Below are 16,698 nucleotides of genomic sequence, written 5' to 3'. Positions count from 1 at the left end.
GGCCACTGACAAGAAACGGCCTGCTGCTTTGAAGAGTACCGTAATGGATAACTGTTGACTTCTCCGACCGAGACTGGGAATGCAAAACCTTCAACAGAGATGCGCGGCCTGAATTTATTCTTTCCTCATCTTGAGCTACACCAAGCTAGGGATTTATTCTGAGTCAAAAATTTACACATATTAATGCCTTTGGCAAGCAAGGCAAGGTGCCACCTTGGCAGGGGCGTGTCCGCATCAAGGTACTCGAGTATTGTCGTAATCCCATTGGCTGTATCAACAGGGAGACCCCCTGGCAAGCCCCACTTACGCGCACGAGCTGCGCAGAACAAGCACAGAGAAAGTTAGGTTCCTTGCTTCGCGCTCTTGTTTGGGCCACCACACAAACGTTCTCCAGGCAGCGCAGACCATCGATCAATCCAAGTCGTCCATTGAGTCCAGTCCCCTCTGGTTCAACCCATCACACCCCTCCCGGCAAGCAACCGACATCTGCTGCTGGCGTTTCCCGGAGCCTCTTGATCCACCCCCATTGTCTTGTGTTTGCTTGTTACATCTGAGGTCGCGTCGCCGGTCGCTGGCTTGCCGCCGCCGCCGCCCAGCCCGCTGCCACTCAAGCCATGTCGTATCAGCAGCCGCCGCCCTATGGCTTTCCCAACAACGCACCCGGTCCAACCTTCAATGGTGCCGCCCCACCACCGCAGAACCTTCACCTACAGACCGGGCAAGACTTAGGCCAACCGCCGCAGTCTATGATGTACGCTCCACAGCAACAGCAGCAGCAATACGCAATGGCTTCCTCCCACGGCCATTTCCCACCAGGTCCTGGCATCATGCCGACACCTGGGCCCGGAGCCGCCGGCATGATGCAGCAGAATCCTCCCGGTATGATGCCATCTCACATGGCACCGAATGGTCAGAGTAAGCTATGTTTCCTCCCATCCCGGACGCGTTCTTCGTCGCGTCCCCTGGGCCTCCGCCGTCCAGGAGGTGTGACGGCCGGTCGCTGATGCGTCTGTCCCATTTTGCAGTGTCGTACCAGACGCCCTACACCGCGTCTCAATACGGTGTCGGCATCCCCTCACCCGCCCAACCCCAGATGGCAGGCAACTTCAATCCCATGGCCGGCCCGATGCCAGGTTACCCGATGAATGCGCAAGCAATACAGCAGCAACAGCAGCAGCACATGATGCAGCAACAGCAACGAATGCACCAGTCGCAACAGCACCATCCATCCATGGGACCAGGTCACCAGCAGAGGGCGTTTAACCCAATGGCCGCTCAGGCGCAGGCGCAAGCCAGTCCTAACACGATGCCGCCTCATCATGGACAGTTTTCTCACCCACAGCAGCCTCCCCAGGCTGCAAAGCAAGCGCAAGCGCAGCCGCAACCACCGCAACAACCTCAGCAGCAACCCCAGCAGCAACCCCAGCAGCAGCAACAACAACAACAACAACAACAACAACAACAACAAACCCAGCAACATCAACAGCATCAGCATCAACAGCAACATCAGCAGCAGCAGCATCAAAACCATCAACAGCATCAGCAGCAGCATCAAAACCATCAACAGCATCAGCAGCAGCAGCATCATCCTCATCAGCAGCAGCAACAACAACAACAACAACCACCACCACCACAGCAACAGCAACAGCCACCACAGCAACATGCACAACAGCAACCGAGCAGTGCGACTGTGACCACACCCCAGACGCCGACTTTCCCACAGATGGGCCCTGGCGGCAACCCGCTCGATGCAACCGTGTCGCAAACACCACTCAGTCCCGGAGCGCATGCCCGAGAGCAAGAGCGCATCGCCACTATTCTCGAGATCAATAACGAGCTCATGTACGAAGCTTTGGTCCTCCAAAATACTCACTTTGCGCACAAGGTCGAAAACGACACGAAAGACCCAGCTGGCAATACTATTCCCAGGGAGCCTACAGCCGTGGAACAACCAATAAATAACGATCTTCTACAGTAAGCCGTCGTGTAATTCTTAATCTATAACCTTGTTTCCCCCATTCTTGTAACACTTAGCTAAGAAATCCTCATTACAGTGTCATGAGACGGTTGCAGTCAAATATTGCGTACTTGATGACGCTAACAGATCGCAAGACGGTGTTGCCATGTCCGGCTTATCTAACACCACCACCGGCAAACCTGTCGATTAAACTCAGGAACATACCGCCAAAACCCGATGGCTCAGAAGAGGCTGCAGATCCTCACGTTGATCGTGAAGAAAGGGTGAACCTGGTTAGGACACTGTACGAACGCCTGCAAACGCTATATCCTGGCGTGGACTACTCAAAAGAGCCCATATACGGACAGAAGATGCAGGAAACGATGCAGGGCCAGACACCCCAGAGTCAACCACCACCGGCGCAGATGCAAGGCCAGGTAGGCCAAGGGCAGGTACCGATGCAGATGCAGATGCATATGCAGGGTATGGCCCCGGGACATGGTCAGCCTCAGATGCACATGCAAAATCAGCATAACCTCCAAGCCATGGGCCAAGGTCAGACTGCCCAGATGCACATGTACCAGAACCACCAGGCTCACAGAAATCCAAATCAAGCGAGTCCAGGGATGGCGCCTCAGCCAGGTTCTCGTGGCACGCCTCAAATGTCCCATATGGGCATGCCCGGTCAGCAGATGGCACCACTTCAGTCCAATTAGGGATATGGACTTTACGGTGAAGAAAGCGAGCAGGCTGAACATTTTGAACTGGGTAGCAGTACGAGCCTGCAAGGGCTATACGGTCACGCACTCGCACATCTCCACTTTGACAGCCCACTTGGTTATGGGACTGGCTACGGGGATGGCCAAACATATGCCATTGATCTTGCGGAAGGCTACTTGTCTGGCTCTGGTTCTGTTCAAGCAGATGGCCAGTACTATACCGCTGATCCGGACGAATATTTTGGCGAGGCAGTATATTTTGAGTGGTAGTTGAGGTCCTCCTCGCGGTATTATATCAGTTCTGATTTCTCTTGTCTCCCGGCACCTGCCTGCGATACACACTTGAAAAGACCCTCAAGATATTTAGGGGGTCCAGACGGTTTACTGGAATATTCTGCACATTATAATTTGCTTTATCTTGGATCGTGTGGCGCATACGGCATTCTGGAATAGCGGAGCGCGACTCTACTGGTGGGTGGCTTTGTTGGCGCAGAGGCAAGCGGCATTAATACGGGTTGCTTAATGTCTTTAACTCTTCTTATTTTTGTAGCGATCTGTCACAACCTGTACTCTAGTAGTAGTAAGCTAATCAATGTAAGGGGGTGGCGTGCAGAACAGGCTTCCAGAATAGGAGCTGGGTCAGATTCCATCGATATGGCTTTGATGCTCAGCCTGCAACCTGACCATTCTGGTTTTAGGAAATCTTGCCAAGCTTATTTACCCGAGTATGAGGAGGCATACATCTGAAAGCAGGGGGGAAAAGGAAGTGTCATTGCTGGTGGCAAGGTGCTGTACCCTCTTCTCGTTATGCATTTACCAGTGCTGGGCGATCGTTATATGTTCTTAGCAGTTGTCTTTTCCCTACCTTTGCAGTCACCTCTTGTAATCCCTTGTATTTGCCCTTTGAATGGCCGTGTATCAGGAGAATGGGCGTACTTACCACTAACAAACTTACTCACGCAAGAAAATGTCCCCTTGCGACCCATTTGCAGTAACCGCAGGATCGAGAATCTAAAAGAAAAGTTGCGCCACGCCCTCGGGCTGATCCCGGCGCTTTTCTCTCTCTCTTTTTTTTTTTTTTTTTTTTTTTTTTGGCAATTCCACAATCGAGCCGTTACGGCAGAGCGATTAGGTTGCAGGTTGGTTACAGACTAAGAAACGAATCCCTCATCCGATTGGTGCGCGGATCTTGGTCGTCGAGGGTGACAGTCGGCTTGGTTGCTTCTCGCTCGGTGCTTGCTTACTGTGCCTGCGTGCCTGCGGGCAGCTCTTTGAAGGTACAGTGGCCTGATGGAGGGGGTTCGGTTGTACTCTGCCCTAGGCTGCGTTTAATTTTCACTCGAGGTACCTTATCGACGGGAAGTACCTGATAGGTCGACAAGGTACGTAGATACAGTAACGGGATTCTCTACGTCATCAGGCACGTTTTACACCGAGATGCTGGCGCCTTCGTCTAATGTAGGTAGACTCACAGCCAAGGAAAAAAAAAAGACGTCGTTGGGGGATTGACCTGTTCCCTTCAGAAATTTCAAAAGGGTTGTTTCGTGCAAAGCGGCGCGATCCGCTGAATCGCATGGGGGTTCAAGGCGCGGTATTGAATCAAGGGTTTCCGAAAGTAGGCCTTGCGTTCAATGCATTCAATGTAACACCGGCCGGCAATGTTTGTCTACTGTGGCATCTTCCCCGTCGAAAATCTTCCTTTTGGGTTCAACAATATCAGGCTTGGAAGTCCACTTATGAAATTACTATGGGTGCTTGCTTAGTCACGGAGTTTTGCCCAGGCGTAAAAGAAAGGTGAAAAAATGGTAAAAACCGCGTCACACCCTGGGATGAACGGCTCGAGCCTCGCGGCTTCAAGTTGTGTCTCTTTGGGGCATTTGTTCCGACCTTTCCTACCGGTAGGAATACTTGTGATGAAATTACTGCCTACCTAGGTACCTACCTACCTATCTTTAATCGGGGTTAGAATGGGTTGACTCTATCGAAGCAAAACACAGAGTGGCTGGTGTTAATGCTGCTAGGTCTAGACCACGTTAGTTCTACTATGTAGGCAAGGTTTGCTACTCCGTACCTTAGGCAAATATGGGTAAGGTGGCGAGGGCAGCGGTTCTTAAATTAGAGGCGCCCGCCTAGAGTGAGCGGGTCCCTTGGCAGATCCTATGCAGGTACCGTACAGTGTCAGCCAAAACCTACGACGCGTAAATGCCTGGTATGGAGACGATCATGACTGAGTATTGTGGAACTGAATTACTGTTTATAAAATCTACACCTGCTTGACCCAAGGAAATCATGCCCCTTGGCAGGAAACAAAGCGTGGATTTCTAGCCTGCCGGCTCCCGAGTAAATCAAGAAAAGGCCGAGGAAATAAGCAACCTGGAAATCTATCATATACCTTCCAGTGGAGGGCATTATGATAGTCGATACCGAGTGTGATTTCGCTAGCTGCCGCTTGGGCGCCGGAACATACGTAATTCGTGGGATGGTTCGGCTCCATCCTATTTCCTGTCCTCCACTGTTTTTGTTGCTTCCTTGCTCCTTGCTATCCATGTCACAAAAGACTTTACCGCCAAATTATTGTTTATGTTTAGTATTGTCAACAGTAATATGAAAACACACCTAGGTTGCCATGGTTCTTATCAAAGAAAACATACCCAAAGGATCCTCTTTTTATCGCAAGACCTGCGTCAACCAGTCGAGTTCAAACGCCTGAATCCATGAAACAAAGAACTGGGGCAATTTCCCTTTTTCAGGTGACCCCTCCAGCTTGCACTTACTTGGTTGGTGACTTCTGTGACACTGTGACACTTGCAGCAAAACCAAAATTCCAACGATCTCCATCCCTGACCACACTTGGCTCTGCAGCGAATAAGATCCTCTGTTTGCGCATTTTTGACGCTTCTGTCAGGCACTACCCCCCCTGACCTGCATGCGATCCTTGCACTGCATTAGGCCTGTCCAAAGTTACTCTAACTCCCTTTTGGGGGGTGGCTGTCGGCATTGGTGAATTTCAGTTCCTGCTTGATCTCCGCGACAACCAGTCAGCACCTTTGGTTTTGGCTTCAATCTCCAGCTCCCAGCTACTCCTGCTACTGCATGTTGCTGCTGCGTTCGCACAGCTTCCAAGGTGCGGGAGGTTCTTTGAGCAGCAGGTTTTGCCACTCCCTGACCGAGGAACCGCCAAGTCTGACAAACAACCAACCTTTTCGCCGAGTCTGAAGAATTCACAACTCGAAATACCACAAGTGCCAGGCGGTGGCATTTTAAACCTCGGTGGACTCGAGCCACATTCCAGTCACTACCGCCGCCTGAAAAAAAAACACGTTCACTACTCCGTCGTGTCTAGTCCTACACATTCTGCCTGGGCTTCAAAATGGAGCCTAGCCAAAGTACCGTTTTGGAGAATGACATGGTTACCGCGCCTCATCCCGTTCAAGCTGCCTCGGAACCGATAACGCCACGACCCTCAACGACCATTGAGCCTGCCGCCGCGGTCAGCAACGGAAGTGACAGTGCACTTCTAAATCGTGCCTCTACGGCCTTGCTGGGCTCGACGGCCGGCATACAAGGAGAGGATTCGCCAGCTCCGGCTTCGACCGCGAGCCAACCGATCGTTGCTACGAAAACCGAAACCGCTCACGATTCCATGGTGACGGTCCGACTCTCTGCGCCTGAGTCTCCTTTGACTATCGACACAGGCGTCGGGTCTTCTCATCCGGGGCTCGCCAGAGAGGGCATTGCAATCCACGAACACGTGTCCATCAGCACCATGGCGGAGACTGCAGGCGACAGGAACATGGCTGTGGAGGGTGTTGAGTTGGTGACAGAAAAACCGACGATCGGCCCAAATCTACAGGATGAACTCGCGGCAGTGACAGAGGATGATGAGAGCGGCACGGTTGTTAAGGAAGGGGAGAATTCAAGTATTGAGCGGGATGATGCAGCGACTCCGACACCCGAACTTGTTCGCGAACCGATCAACAACCGTACTGCTTCGCCACCGCCTGATCCCGAAGATGTTGTGAATTGGGAATCTCTTCAAAAACGCGAGGACGAACAATTGAACGAAGAAACTGCGGACAATGTAGGTCTTTTTTTGGGTGGTTGACTGATTGGCTTACTATTCTGGGCGTGGTACCTTTCTACGCGTTGTGGGGATCAGCACCACGATCACAGCCTCAATACACTATATCCTAGCAGTTGTGATTACTGCAAGGCTGACAATGCAGCGAGAGGGCAAGACATTGATGATGCTAACAAAACCCTACCATTTCGCAGACCGCACTCTTACTTGCGAGGTTAGAGCAAGAAAATGCCAAACTTGCAACAAATCCAAAGAGCGCCAAGGCTAGGCTCATTGACGACAAACGCAAGTCACGACCGCCCTCGATGGCGCAACTGAGAAACATGGTTACGGGTCCCACGCCGTCGGCTCTACGGTACTCGATGCTACCGCCACCGCCGATGACCGATCTGGAATTTTACGCTGCCTTGGTGAAGGATTATGAACAGACGGCCGCCAGATTACCGACGCTATTGTCCCACAAGATTCGCAAAGGAATCCCACCGCCGCTTCGCGGTGTTGTATGGACCAGCATGTCAGGCGCCCGCGATGTCGCACTGGAGGAACAGTTCGAGTACTTGTCTGGCGAGTCGAGCCCATTTGAGTGCATCATCAGCAAGGACCTCGGTCGCAGTTTCCCTGGTGTGGACATGTTCCGCGAGGCCGACGGGGAGGGACAGCGGATGCTCGGCAGGGTGCTCAAGTGTTATTCGATTTACGACCCCGAGATTGGGTACTGCCAAGGACTTGCCTTTTTGGTCGGACCACTATTAATGCACATGCCCGACAAGCAGGCATTCTGCGTTTTGGTCAGGTACGTGTGAAATGGAGACCCTTAGATTGAACGCCGATAGAATCGAGCGAGCATCATGGATCATGGCGGGGACTCAGGCCAGGCGATGCGATACGGTGCACTGCAATGCAATGCAACGTGCATTCCATGTCAGCAAGCGCTACCAGCGGAGGAGCCAGATCATGGCAACCCGGATATCATGGATCAATGGCTAACCCGTATTCTTGCAACAGGTTGATGGAGAATTATGATCTTCGCAGCTGTTTCCTACCCGACTTATCTGGTTTGCATGTCCGCATATGGCAATTCAACCAGCTGATTCACGAGCATCTTCCGGTTTTGTCGAGCCACTTGGATGATTTACAGGTCGACCCTGTATACGTTTCACAATGGTTCCTCTCTTTCTTCGGGACCGCGGCTCCCCTGCCATTTCTGTTTCGCATCTACGACGTGCTATTTGCGGAGGGATCGACAGAGACCCTACTCAGGGTGGCATTGTCGCTAATGCGGAAGAACGAAAGGCGATTGTTAGCGTGCACGGAGTTGGATGGGGTTTTGGCGCTGTGCCTCTCGCGCGGATTGTGGGATTGCTACAATTACAACGCCGATGAATTTATTCAGGACGTCGTCTCACTCAGCGATATTGTCAACCGAGAGCGATTGGTCGCGCTCGAGCAGGCTTACTATCGTGAGTCGACCCAGCTAAGGCTTGGCAGTCCCAATGCCGCGCGGCAAACCTCGGATGTCAGCACCGCAGCCTCCCGATTTTTGGGTCGGTTCACTTCTTCAATCTCCAGCGGCCCCACCTCGTCCAAACCACAATCGCAGCCACCCGCAGTCCCAACCCCTAGCTCCATCTCATCTTCATCCACCATCACTCCAACAACCAACGCCTCGACGACGCCACCTTCCAACGTTGCGTCTTCCGCAGCTTCGACCGCTGCATCTTTCGTCACCAACAGTCCCGGGTTGGCTGCTCCTTCGCGACCGACCAGCATGCTTCGGAGGAGCACCTCCAAGCAGAGCTTGGCCTCGACCCTGAATTCCATGGAGGCGAACTCGACTTCAACTTCAACCTCGTCCGCTGCTAGCGTTCTGAGCTCGGCATCTACCGAAGCGACATCCATCTCGAGAGATTCGCACATTCCCCAACAGAACCAGCACTCCGCCGCCAAGGGCAGCACCGCTGATGACCGATACATCGAGGAGCTTCTCCTGTCGCTTAGCGATCTCCAACGCCAACAAGTCCTTTTAGCCGAGCAGCTGCAAAGGGAGCGCGAAGAAAGGGAAGAAGACAGGCAGGCTGTGAAAAATTTGCTTCACGGCCTGCAAGAAAACGGCACCGCCCAAGCTAGTCCAGATGCTGATAGCTCCGAGTCGGAGACGGGTCAGTTGGCTGCTCTAGTCAGTTCCGTGGAGAACCGTTTCAGCGATGATACCGAAACCAGCGCCTCGCTGATTGTCGAGACGAAAACAGAACTACGCGACCAGCTGGCTAGAACAAAAGAGCAATTGAACAACGAACTTGCGAAAAGTCAAGATCAGTCTCGCAGGGAAGCAGATCTTCAACAAGAGATATCCTCACTAAAGGATCAACTGCGCGCAAGCCAGTCCCATGTCCGCACCGCATTCCAGGACAAGCAGAGGCTCGAGAAACAAATACACTCTATGAGGGCCAGGGCATCGGCCGTTGAGAACACATCACCGCCCGATCAGAGTGCCATAGGAGGCGCCACCGAATGGTTTGGAAGGGCGAATGGCACTGGTGCAGGCGCAGCGGGCGGGCTTCGGGAACTCAAACTTGGCCGGAGTCTGTCAACACCCTCCCAGGCCTCGCAGGCGGGCTCCGGCTCGCCTCCTTCGCTGAAGCGGGCATCTTCAATCTTCACAACCACCTCTGCTCGTGGTCCTGGCTCTCGAGAATCGCTGGTTCCCCCTTCAACGTCAGCGCCATCCAGCGAACACGATGCCCTCTTGCTGGAGCTTGTGCAGGCAAAGACTGCCGAGGCCATAGCTAGACAAGAAGCTGACGAGGCCAAGCAAAAGCTCAAAGCTCTGCGAGAATCTCTCGGCGTAGGTCCTGGGGACTCGATACCTGCGGCTCAACCCAACTCAGGAGCAGCCGCCGGGGCATCAGCGGCTGCCTCAGCTGCCATGGGCATGTTTGGGCGCTTGACAACTACTATTGCGGAGACTGCGTCGGCCAAAACGGGGGCGGCGCCAGCCCCCGCTGCTCCCGCTGCTCCTACGCCTGTCTCCACACCTCCTGCCGGTGGCGCTCCTGCCGCCGGCGGTTTCTGGGGTTGGAGGCGAGGTTAATGATATGACGAATACAAACGAATACTGTCGCTGCTTTTCCCGACGCTTTTTGAATGGGGGTGTTCTTCTTGCTTGTGTCTTCTTACGGGACTTTTTGGTTCTTCTCGGCCCTGTTTTTTCTTCTTTTTTTTCTCTACTCTATATAAAAAAGTTATTAGTAAAGTGGGCAAAGCATGCACAGATTGTGGTGGCACGATGTTTTGGAACGTTGGGAATACCATCGGCCAGTTTGCTCCTACGATCCTGTTACTTGTTTGTCTTGTTATATCTGCAGTGAACAGAGACACAGATATATTTGATACCATCACTCCGCAAAGGTCGTGGCCAGATACATACAGAGATGGAAACGCCCAGGCTGATAGAGCATTTTATTGAACACGCGAGGTCATGCTTGTTTAACCCGCAAAGGCAGAAATAGTTTATTATTTAAAGACGAATGAGTTTTGCATTGCATTTTATGATGGATCGCTTACTTTTGTTCCTTGATTTGCTCGTGGTTATAATAGGTCCATTGTTGGGCATTCACCTCATGCTGTTGGGTGAGATGGTAAGTAAAACAGACCTTGTCTGGTCGTGTTTGGATGATGAAAGATGCAACAAAATTTAGTTTAGGAAGCAAATTCTTAAGTAGTAATAGAAACAGTTGCACACTTTTCCCCCGTTTTCTTTCTCTTTCTTCCCAGTTAATGGATTTTGTGGGCAACAGGTTTGTCTATGATGACAAGATCTACGTCAGCATCTGTCAACTTCAAGAAGCAACCCATCACGAATGGGGATTACTCCGTACAGAACGGTGTGTTAAAGCTAGTTGTAGAACCATGCAACCGTTGAGGCTGGTCGCAAACCATCAGGCAACTCTGTGCACCTGAGACTTTTTAGGCTGTGCTAATTATCAGCCCAAGAAGTCACGATTCTTCTCATAATTATCTTTCTGATGATTTCCCCCTCTGTTGTTCTAGAACTAGGCCTTACAGCTAAGGTGTAAGATCGTCTAAAGACAACCCGGGCTAGAGTGTCCGTCGAAAGTTCGAAATGCATGACTTGGTTTTCAACGTGGGGTTTTTTTTTTATTTTTTTTTTTTTATTTTTTTTTTCTATGATTTTCTTTCTAAACTGTAACGGAATCCACAACTCTCCGCCGCAGTACCACCACCGGCAGACGGGCCGTTAGCTTGTCGCAAACCAAAAAGAGGAAAAGAACCCGACTACAGTGTCTTTTTACTTTCTACAGTTTCATCCGTTGCGACTACCTTAAGGTAACATTTGACGAACGACCGTGCGATAGTCAAAAGGGCAAGCTTTAACGCCGGTTTCTACCTACGGTACTTGCCTCCAATTCATTTCTTACCTACCTACTATTGAGTATACATAACAGCTTTTAGTTTTTGGTGGGGATATGTAGACTGGCGGTTTGGGCAAGAGAAAGCAAAAATCCTTTGGCGACCGTGGCGTCATGTGGGCAAATGCCGGATTTGGATGAGCAGCCCAGAAGCAACGGCGCAGTCTAGGTGGAGGAGGTTTGGGTCCTATGCAGCTGTGCTTGCTTGTTCATAGTAGAATGGCTGACCACGGTTGAGAAAGGGGTGAGCGCCCACCGCAATCACATGCAAGAGATTCCCTCTGGTGGGGACTAATGGCCAGGATGACGCCAATGCAACATCTTTTTTGGATGTTCCCACCTTATTTTTTTTTCTTCATGATGGATACGTTCTGGCATGTTCCGATGAAGCTAGATAGATACGAAGTACGTACACTAAGGCGATTTGTATTGCTCATCTTATCCTGCATTTTATGACCAAAACGCAAAGATAAGGAAAGCAAAGGAAAGGAAAAGAGACAGGGAAAAAAAGGCTGAGGACTTGTTATGGAATAGGTTAGATCATTTTCTGGGTTGGTACGATCACGCAAACTGAACGGGAGTCATTCGTTAGCTATTGTTTGGAGTCTTCCAATGTCGCGATAAGGAGGGATGACTCCCGTGAACGTTGGTGCATGAGGTCTACTGTAGTAGCGAGCCAGGTGTACGCATAAAATCCTGAGTCCTTCATGCAGGTGTTTCGAACCAGCGCTGCTGTCGGCAGGGCATGATATCGTCATAGGCAGAAACAGCACACGACACACGACATAAGCCACACTCACCCTATCGCATTTTGGGCAAGAAGGGTAGAGAGGCGGGTGGCCGGTGAGACGTTTTCAGTGGACTGGGATCCAATGCTTGCAAGAAAATAATCGCAGTCCGACTATCAAGTTAGGGTATTTGCTACGTGGTAATTAGTGAGTACCTACGGTACTGTACCTCCTTACCAGTAGCCAAGCAGTAGCTGTCTGTCAGTCACCCAAAGGGCTTGCTTGGATCCACCCCGAAATTTTTGCTTGTTTGTCTTGATGTAAAGGGGGACCACCCCGGCCAGCGTCGTCACAGACATCGTTGATCAGTCTGCACCCACGCAAATCTTGTCTACCTACCTACCTACCCACCACCTGTTACTTCACAAAACCAACAGCATAGCATTTCTCTCCCCGTAAAAAACATTCGCGGATTCCCGAAAGTAAACAGGCAGCTTTCAAACAGAACGAGATTCGCAGAGTTGTTGTCAGGTAAATTACAATTCCTAAATACCTTCTTGCCGAGGAGAATATGGACGAGCAGTCAGAGTTGCATCCATGCGAAAAGAACGAAGCGATGCTGACGTAGTTGACGCCACCAGTCACACCCGTCGCTGCTCAGCTACTACCACCTACCTAGGTCCCTTTACCTAACCTACCTCACAGCTTTTAGCAACTCACCACTTTACTTCTAAAATCCGACCGCCCAAACGAACCCAAACCATCACAGCACCCTCACCTACTCGCAACGCGAAACCTGATCGAAATCGCAACAACATTTCCTCATAAACACCCGCTGCGATGGCCGACACAGCTCCCGCTGCCAATGGTGGCTCCAACATTGATGCCCTGAAGAACAGTAAGGTGTGTAAAAAAACAAATGTGTTCTATTTGAAACTCATCGGATTCACCGGCTAACCCTCGCAAAGTTTAGTGTTTGGAACCCCGCGCCCACATTGCCCTGCCGCACCTGGGAGCAAATACCATCATGGAATCAAGTAGCTGACCCAAATACTTCAAGATGCTGCTGCTGCGTATGATTCTGTAACCAACGGTGTGTACATCCTTGCCCACGTTTCCTACGAAAGCTGTCCTCCTAGGTTGCCATCGTGGGGGGCAGTGGTGGTACTGGTGTAGCTGCACTCCAAAACTACCTGTCGACTAGATAGTCAATCAGCTGCTAACTAACCCTATTATTGCTTTTGCGACAGGCCCCGTCGCTCAGAATGTCAAGGATCAGTCCGCCAAGACGACTGCAGAGCTCAACAACCTCGCTGCATCTCGCCAGACACCTACTCAGCCCGCTGCCACTGGCCAGCCGTTGACGCACTACCACTCATTTTTCTCGGAGCTTCTCTCCTGGAATAACCCTCGTAAGCTTCGTTTGCGAAACTTGTCCCTGTGAAATATGGTCGAATTCCCGACGGTTGGCTGATAAGATCGTTTTATGCTATAGGCGCTTCTGGGATCGCGTATGCCTCCATCGTTACTTTCATCTTTGCGGTTAGATACCTGGATGTCATTCGGTGGAGTCTGAAGCTTTCCGGTTATGTTCTCGCTACCACTGTCGCTGCCGAGGTCGTTGGTAAGGCCATCCTCGGCACCGGCTTCGCCAGCCAGCTTCGGCCCCGCCGTTACTACACAGTCTCGCGTGAAACTCTCGAGAGCATGACTGGTGATGTTCACGAGCTTCTCAACTTCTTTTGCATTGAGTCCCAGCGCATTTTGTTCGCGGAGAATGTTACCGTTTCCGCAGTTGTAAGTCATGCTTAGAATTCCCCTATTTTGGCTGCTGCATGAGTATGTTGAGCTAACAAGAATGATACAATCAGGCCTGTGTTGGAGCCTTGATCTCTTACTGGCTGGTCAAGATTGTTCCATACTGGGGTCTCGCCCTCATGACCACCACCCTTGCCTTTGTGGCTCCTCTTATCTACAAGACAAACAAGGAGATGATCGACGAGCACCTGAAGCAGGTTTCCAGCATCGTTGAGTCCCAGACCAACCAGCTCAAGGAGGTCGCTGGCAAGCATACCGCGCAAGCTACTGAGCTCACCAAGCAGTACATGGGAGACTGTACCGCCAAGGCTCAGTCGCTGCTCCGTGGCCGCTCCCCCGAGACAGTCTCTAAGACGCCTGCTGCCCCTGCCCCTGCGGACAACCTGGCCCATGACCTCCCTTCTGCCCCTACGACCGACATCAAGACCACCGAGCCGATCACGGAGGAGAAGGAGCCTCTTCTGGCCTTGTAAAGTACTCAGTCCATTATAATTGACTGGAAAAGTTACTTTCGACCAAGACGAGACATGTCATCACGATAATCTCTGTTTGAGAAGGTTGTGCTCGGAGACAAATTGGTTGTCACTTTCTGCTGTGTTGAGGAAGATCCGGGTCAGCACGCCTATCCATGACCACAATTTGATACACCGACTCTCCTGATATTATTTGACGGAGTTTTTTTTTCTAGGCGTAAAGACAGAAATGATTGGAAGCATACGGAAAATGAACGACGATCGGACCGGTATCAGGACAAACTTGGGGGGGCTTATGATAATTTGTTGGCTTTTGTCGTCCTTTTTTTCTTTCTTTTTCTTTCTTTCGCAGGTGTTCCGCTGGCTCTTCTGTTTTCTTTAATGGCTCGGATCCCCTTAGGTACGTCGTTTGGAATAGGGGAGACCATTTTAATTTGTTTACTTGCGTGGGAGGCTATTCGCAGGCTATTCATGGAAGATAACGAAAGTGGGTCGAAATATGATGAGGACACCGTTGATACATTGAGGCTGTTGGTATATGCTTAAGCTGCCAAGTCTCCCGGGGCACGCTCAGATTGTTCCAGATTCATATGCTTCGAGTTTGGCTGAGCAAATCTGTTTGGCTGTTAATGATGGCTAGGCTCATTGCGCACGATCATTACTGAGAGGAATGGGTATCGTCACAATCGCTTATACCTAGTCGGAACCTGGGTTGGCCTAACGGTCCTGTCTTTTTTTCTTTAACAGCAACTTGATTTGTGTTTAGAAGGTTCATAGTCAGTATACGGGTACCCCAATGAGAAAGCAATCAAGAAATATGGATAGTTCTGACATGTGCGCACGCTCCGAAATGACTATATGCAGCCACGACTTACAAAGACACTTGGCATTTCAACGCGGGTCCCTCCAAATGACATGCCAAGAAGAGGCGGGTTGGGTAGAAGTCACGAGCTCTAAGGAGACAGCTCCATGGCCTCAAAATAACCATATGGTAGGGGTCTGACAAATAAGATAGCTGATTATTCAGGTGGCTTCTGGAGGGCAGAAGTTGTTTGGCATCAGACCTCGAGGACGAAGGTAGCTGATCTGTTGCATCGGAAACCTATCAACCCAATAGCTGAATACTTTCGTTTTCAGGTTGAATATGCATTGTATAAATCACGAGAAATGGAATAGGAGCAGGGTTCCCTTGGTCCAATATGGATCTGACGTTCAAGATACCGATAATATCTTAACTCAAAGTCAAGCCTGCATAGAGCGTAGTATGAGCAGAAGAGAGTACGCCCTCCCAAAACCTCTGCATTCCAGCGAGTGAAGCTATTTCCAGTGCACTTGAAGGGTCAAATTGATTGAGAGCTCTTGGTTACTATTTGAAAGAACCGCATGGTTCTGATTGTGGGTATTATTGTGCGCTACTCCTCTCCAACCACTAGTGCTAGTGAATGATTTATGAGAAGTCTTCCGCAAATCCTGAACCAGGTGCCTACTTGATTCTCACTAATGAATTCGTCTCGTAGGTCCCCAGTTCTGTACGCAATCCCCCCCCCCCCCCCCTTTTAAAGATGGTCCCAATCTAGTCGTACTGTATCCCTTGAGTAAGGCCGTGGGCGAATTGCCTGTGCTGGCTGCTTGATAAAAGAGTCTTGTTTATATGTTCCTGATCCAGTGCTGAGCGGAATTTTGGAGACCCAGGTAGGAACACCTCCATGCGAGCCAAGCATAGTTGCGTTCCTAAGACAGGCATATAAAATAATACCCAGGGATGACGTATAACCCTAAACATTCGGTGACTGGATCTGGGGCCATAGGTGTCTGGGTCCAAGATGAATGCGCAACGCTTGGTTGAAGTTTCTTTTTTTTTTTTTTGGGCGGGTTTCTGTTCCTTGACCAGAGAGCCCGCCTCATGTCCTCCGCGAGCTGGCCCTGCCCTCAAGAGGGTCACTGAAATATGACCTGTCTCAGTGCGATTCCCGAGTCAGCCAGGCAGCGACGAGGACTCAGCCGAATTTCTTGGAACCACCGGTCTTGTTGGAGCCGGCGGCGTCCTTGTTCTTCGTTCTGCCCTTGCCGATCAGCTCCAAGTGGCCAGCCCTCTCCCCGAGCAACTTCTCGGTCTGACCGACCAAACCAGACGTGTACTTTTTAACAATCTTGTCAGCCTTGGTGGATTGATTTGACTTTTTGGGCTTGAAGACCCTTGCGCCTTTCTTCATCGTGCCCTTGTTTTTCGTAGGCTGCGACGACTTTGCCGACATTTTGACGGTTCCCTGAGCCATTTTGAAGGCGTAGCCCGCGGCGGCAGACCTGAACAGGATACTAAGAGGGCAGTGAGTTCGAATATGATCTTTGAAATGGCAAGTGTTCAAGAGAGCAGGCTTGGTCGAAATGTAGGGCCCAAGGGAAAATAAAAATCGGGGCTGGCGAAAATGGCGGCATGATCGAGTCGATAAGGTCACCTGATAAGCACCAATATGGCCCACATATCAGACCCT

General features: G+C 50.9%; 4 protein-coding genes across 4 annotated transcripts; 3 read left to right on the top strand and 1 right to left on the bottom strand.

The window, feature by feature from the left end:
* The first annotated feature begins 358 nt into the window (after positions 1–358).
* Positions 359–3,427, top strand: MGG_04195 (uncharacterized protein). The gene is made up of 3 exons (XM_003719579.1): positions 359–915; positions 1,026–1,974; positions 2,055–3,427. Exons 1-3 carry the CDS (start codon positions 615–617, stop codon positions 2,671–2,673), a joined length of 1,869 nt encoding a protein of 622 aa, XP_003719627.1. The 5' UTR covers positions 359–614; the 3' UTR covers positions 2,674–3,427.
* Positions 3,428–5,640: 2,213 nt separating this feature from the next.
* Positions 5,641–10,299, top strand: MGG_04196 (uncharacterized protein). The gene is made up of 3 exons (XM_003719578.1): positions 5,641–6,757; positions 6,952–7,550; positions 7,763–10,299. Exons 1-3 carry the CDS (start codon positions 6,047–6,049, stop codon positions 9,846–9,848), a joined length of 3,396 nt encoding a protein of 1,131 aa, XP_003719626.1. The 5' UTR covers positions 5,641–6,046; the 3' UTR covers positions 9,849–10,299.
* Positions 10,300–12,213: 1,914 nt separating this feature from the next.
* On the top strand, positions 12,214–15,026 carry MGG_04197 (uncharacterized protein). Its single transcript, XM_003719577.1, has 6 exons — positions 12,214–12,441; positions 12,621–12,813; positions 12,976–13,008; positions 13,166–13,327; positions 13,411–13,712; positions 13,787–15,026. The coding sequence occupies exons 2-6, from the start codon at positions 12,756–12,758 to the stop codon at positions 14,204–14,206; spliced, it is 975 nt and encodes a 324-aa protein (XP_003719625.1). The 5' UTR covers positions 12,214–12,441; positions 12,621–12,755; the 3' UTR covers positions 14,207–15,026.
* A 718-nt stretch (positions 15,027–15,744) lies between these two features.
* MGG_04198 (uncharacterized protein) lies at positions 15,745–16,649 on the bottom strand. Its single transcript, XM_003719576.1, has one exon. The coding sequence runs from the start codon at positions 16,480–16,482 to the stop codon at positions 16,204–16,206; it is 279 nt and encodes a 92-aa protein (XP_003719624.1). The 5' UTR covers positions 16,483–16,649; the 3' UTR covers positions 15,745–16,203.
* Positions 16,650–16,698: the final 49 nt, after the last annotated feature.

This window comes from Pyricularia oryzae, chromosome 6 (genome assembly GCF_000002495.2).
Source record: "Pyricularia oryzae 70-15 chromosome 6, whole genome shotgun sequence".
Taxonomy (NCBI): Eukaryota; Fungi; Ascomycota; class Sordariomycetes; order Magnaporthales; family Pyriculariaceae; genus Pyricularia; species Pyricularia oryzae.
This window is presented reverse-complemented; position numbering and strand designations above follow the sequence as displayed.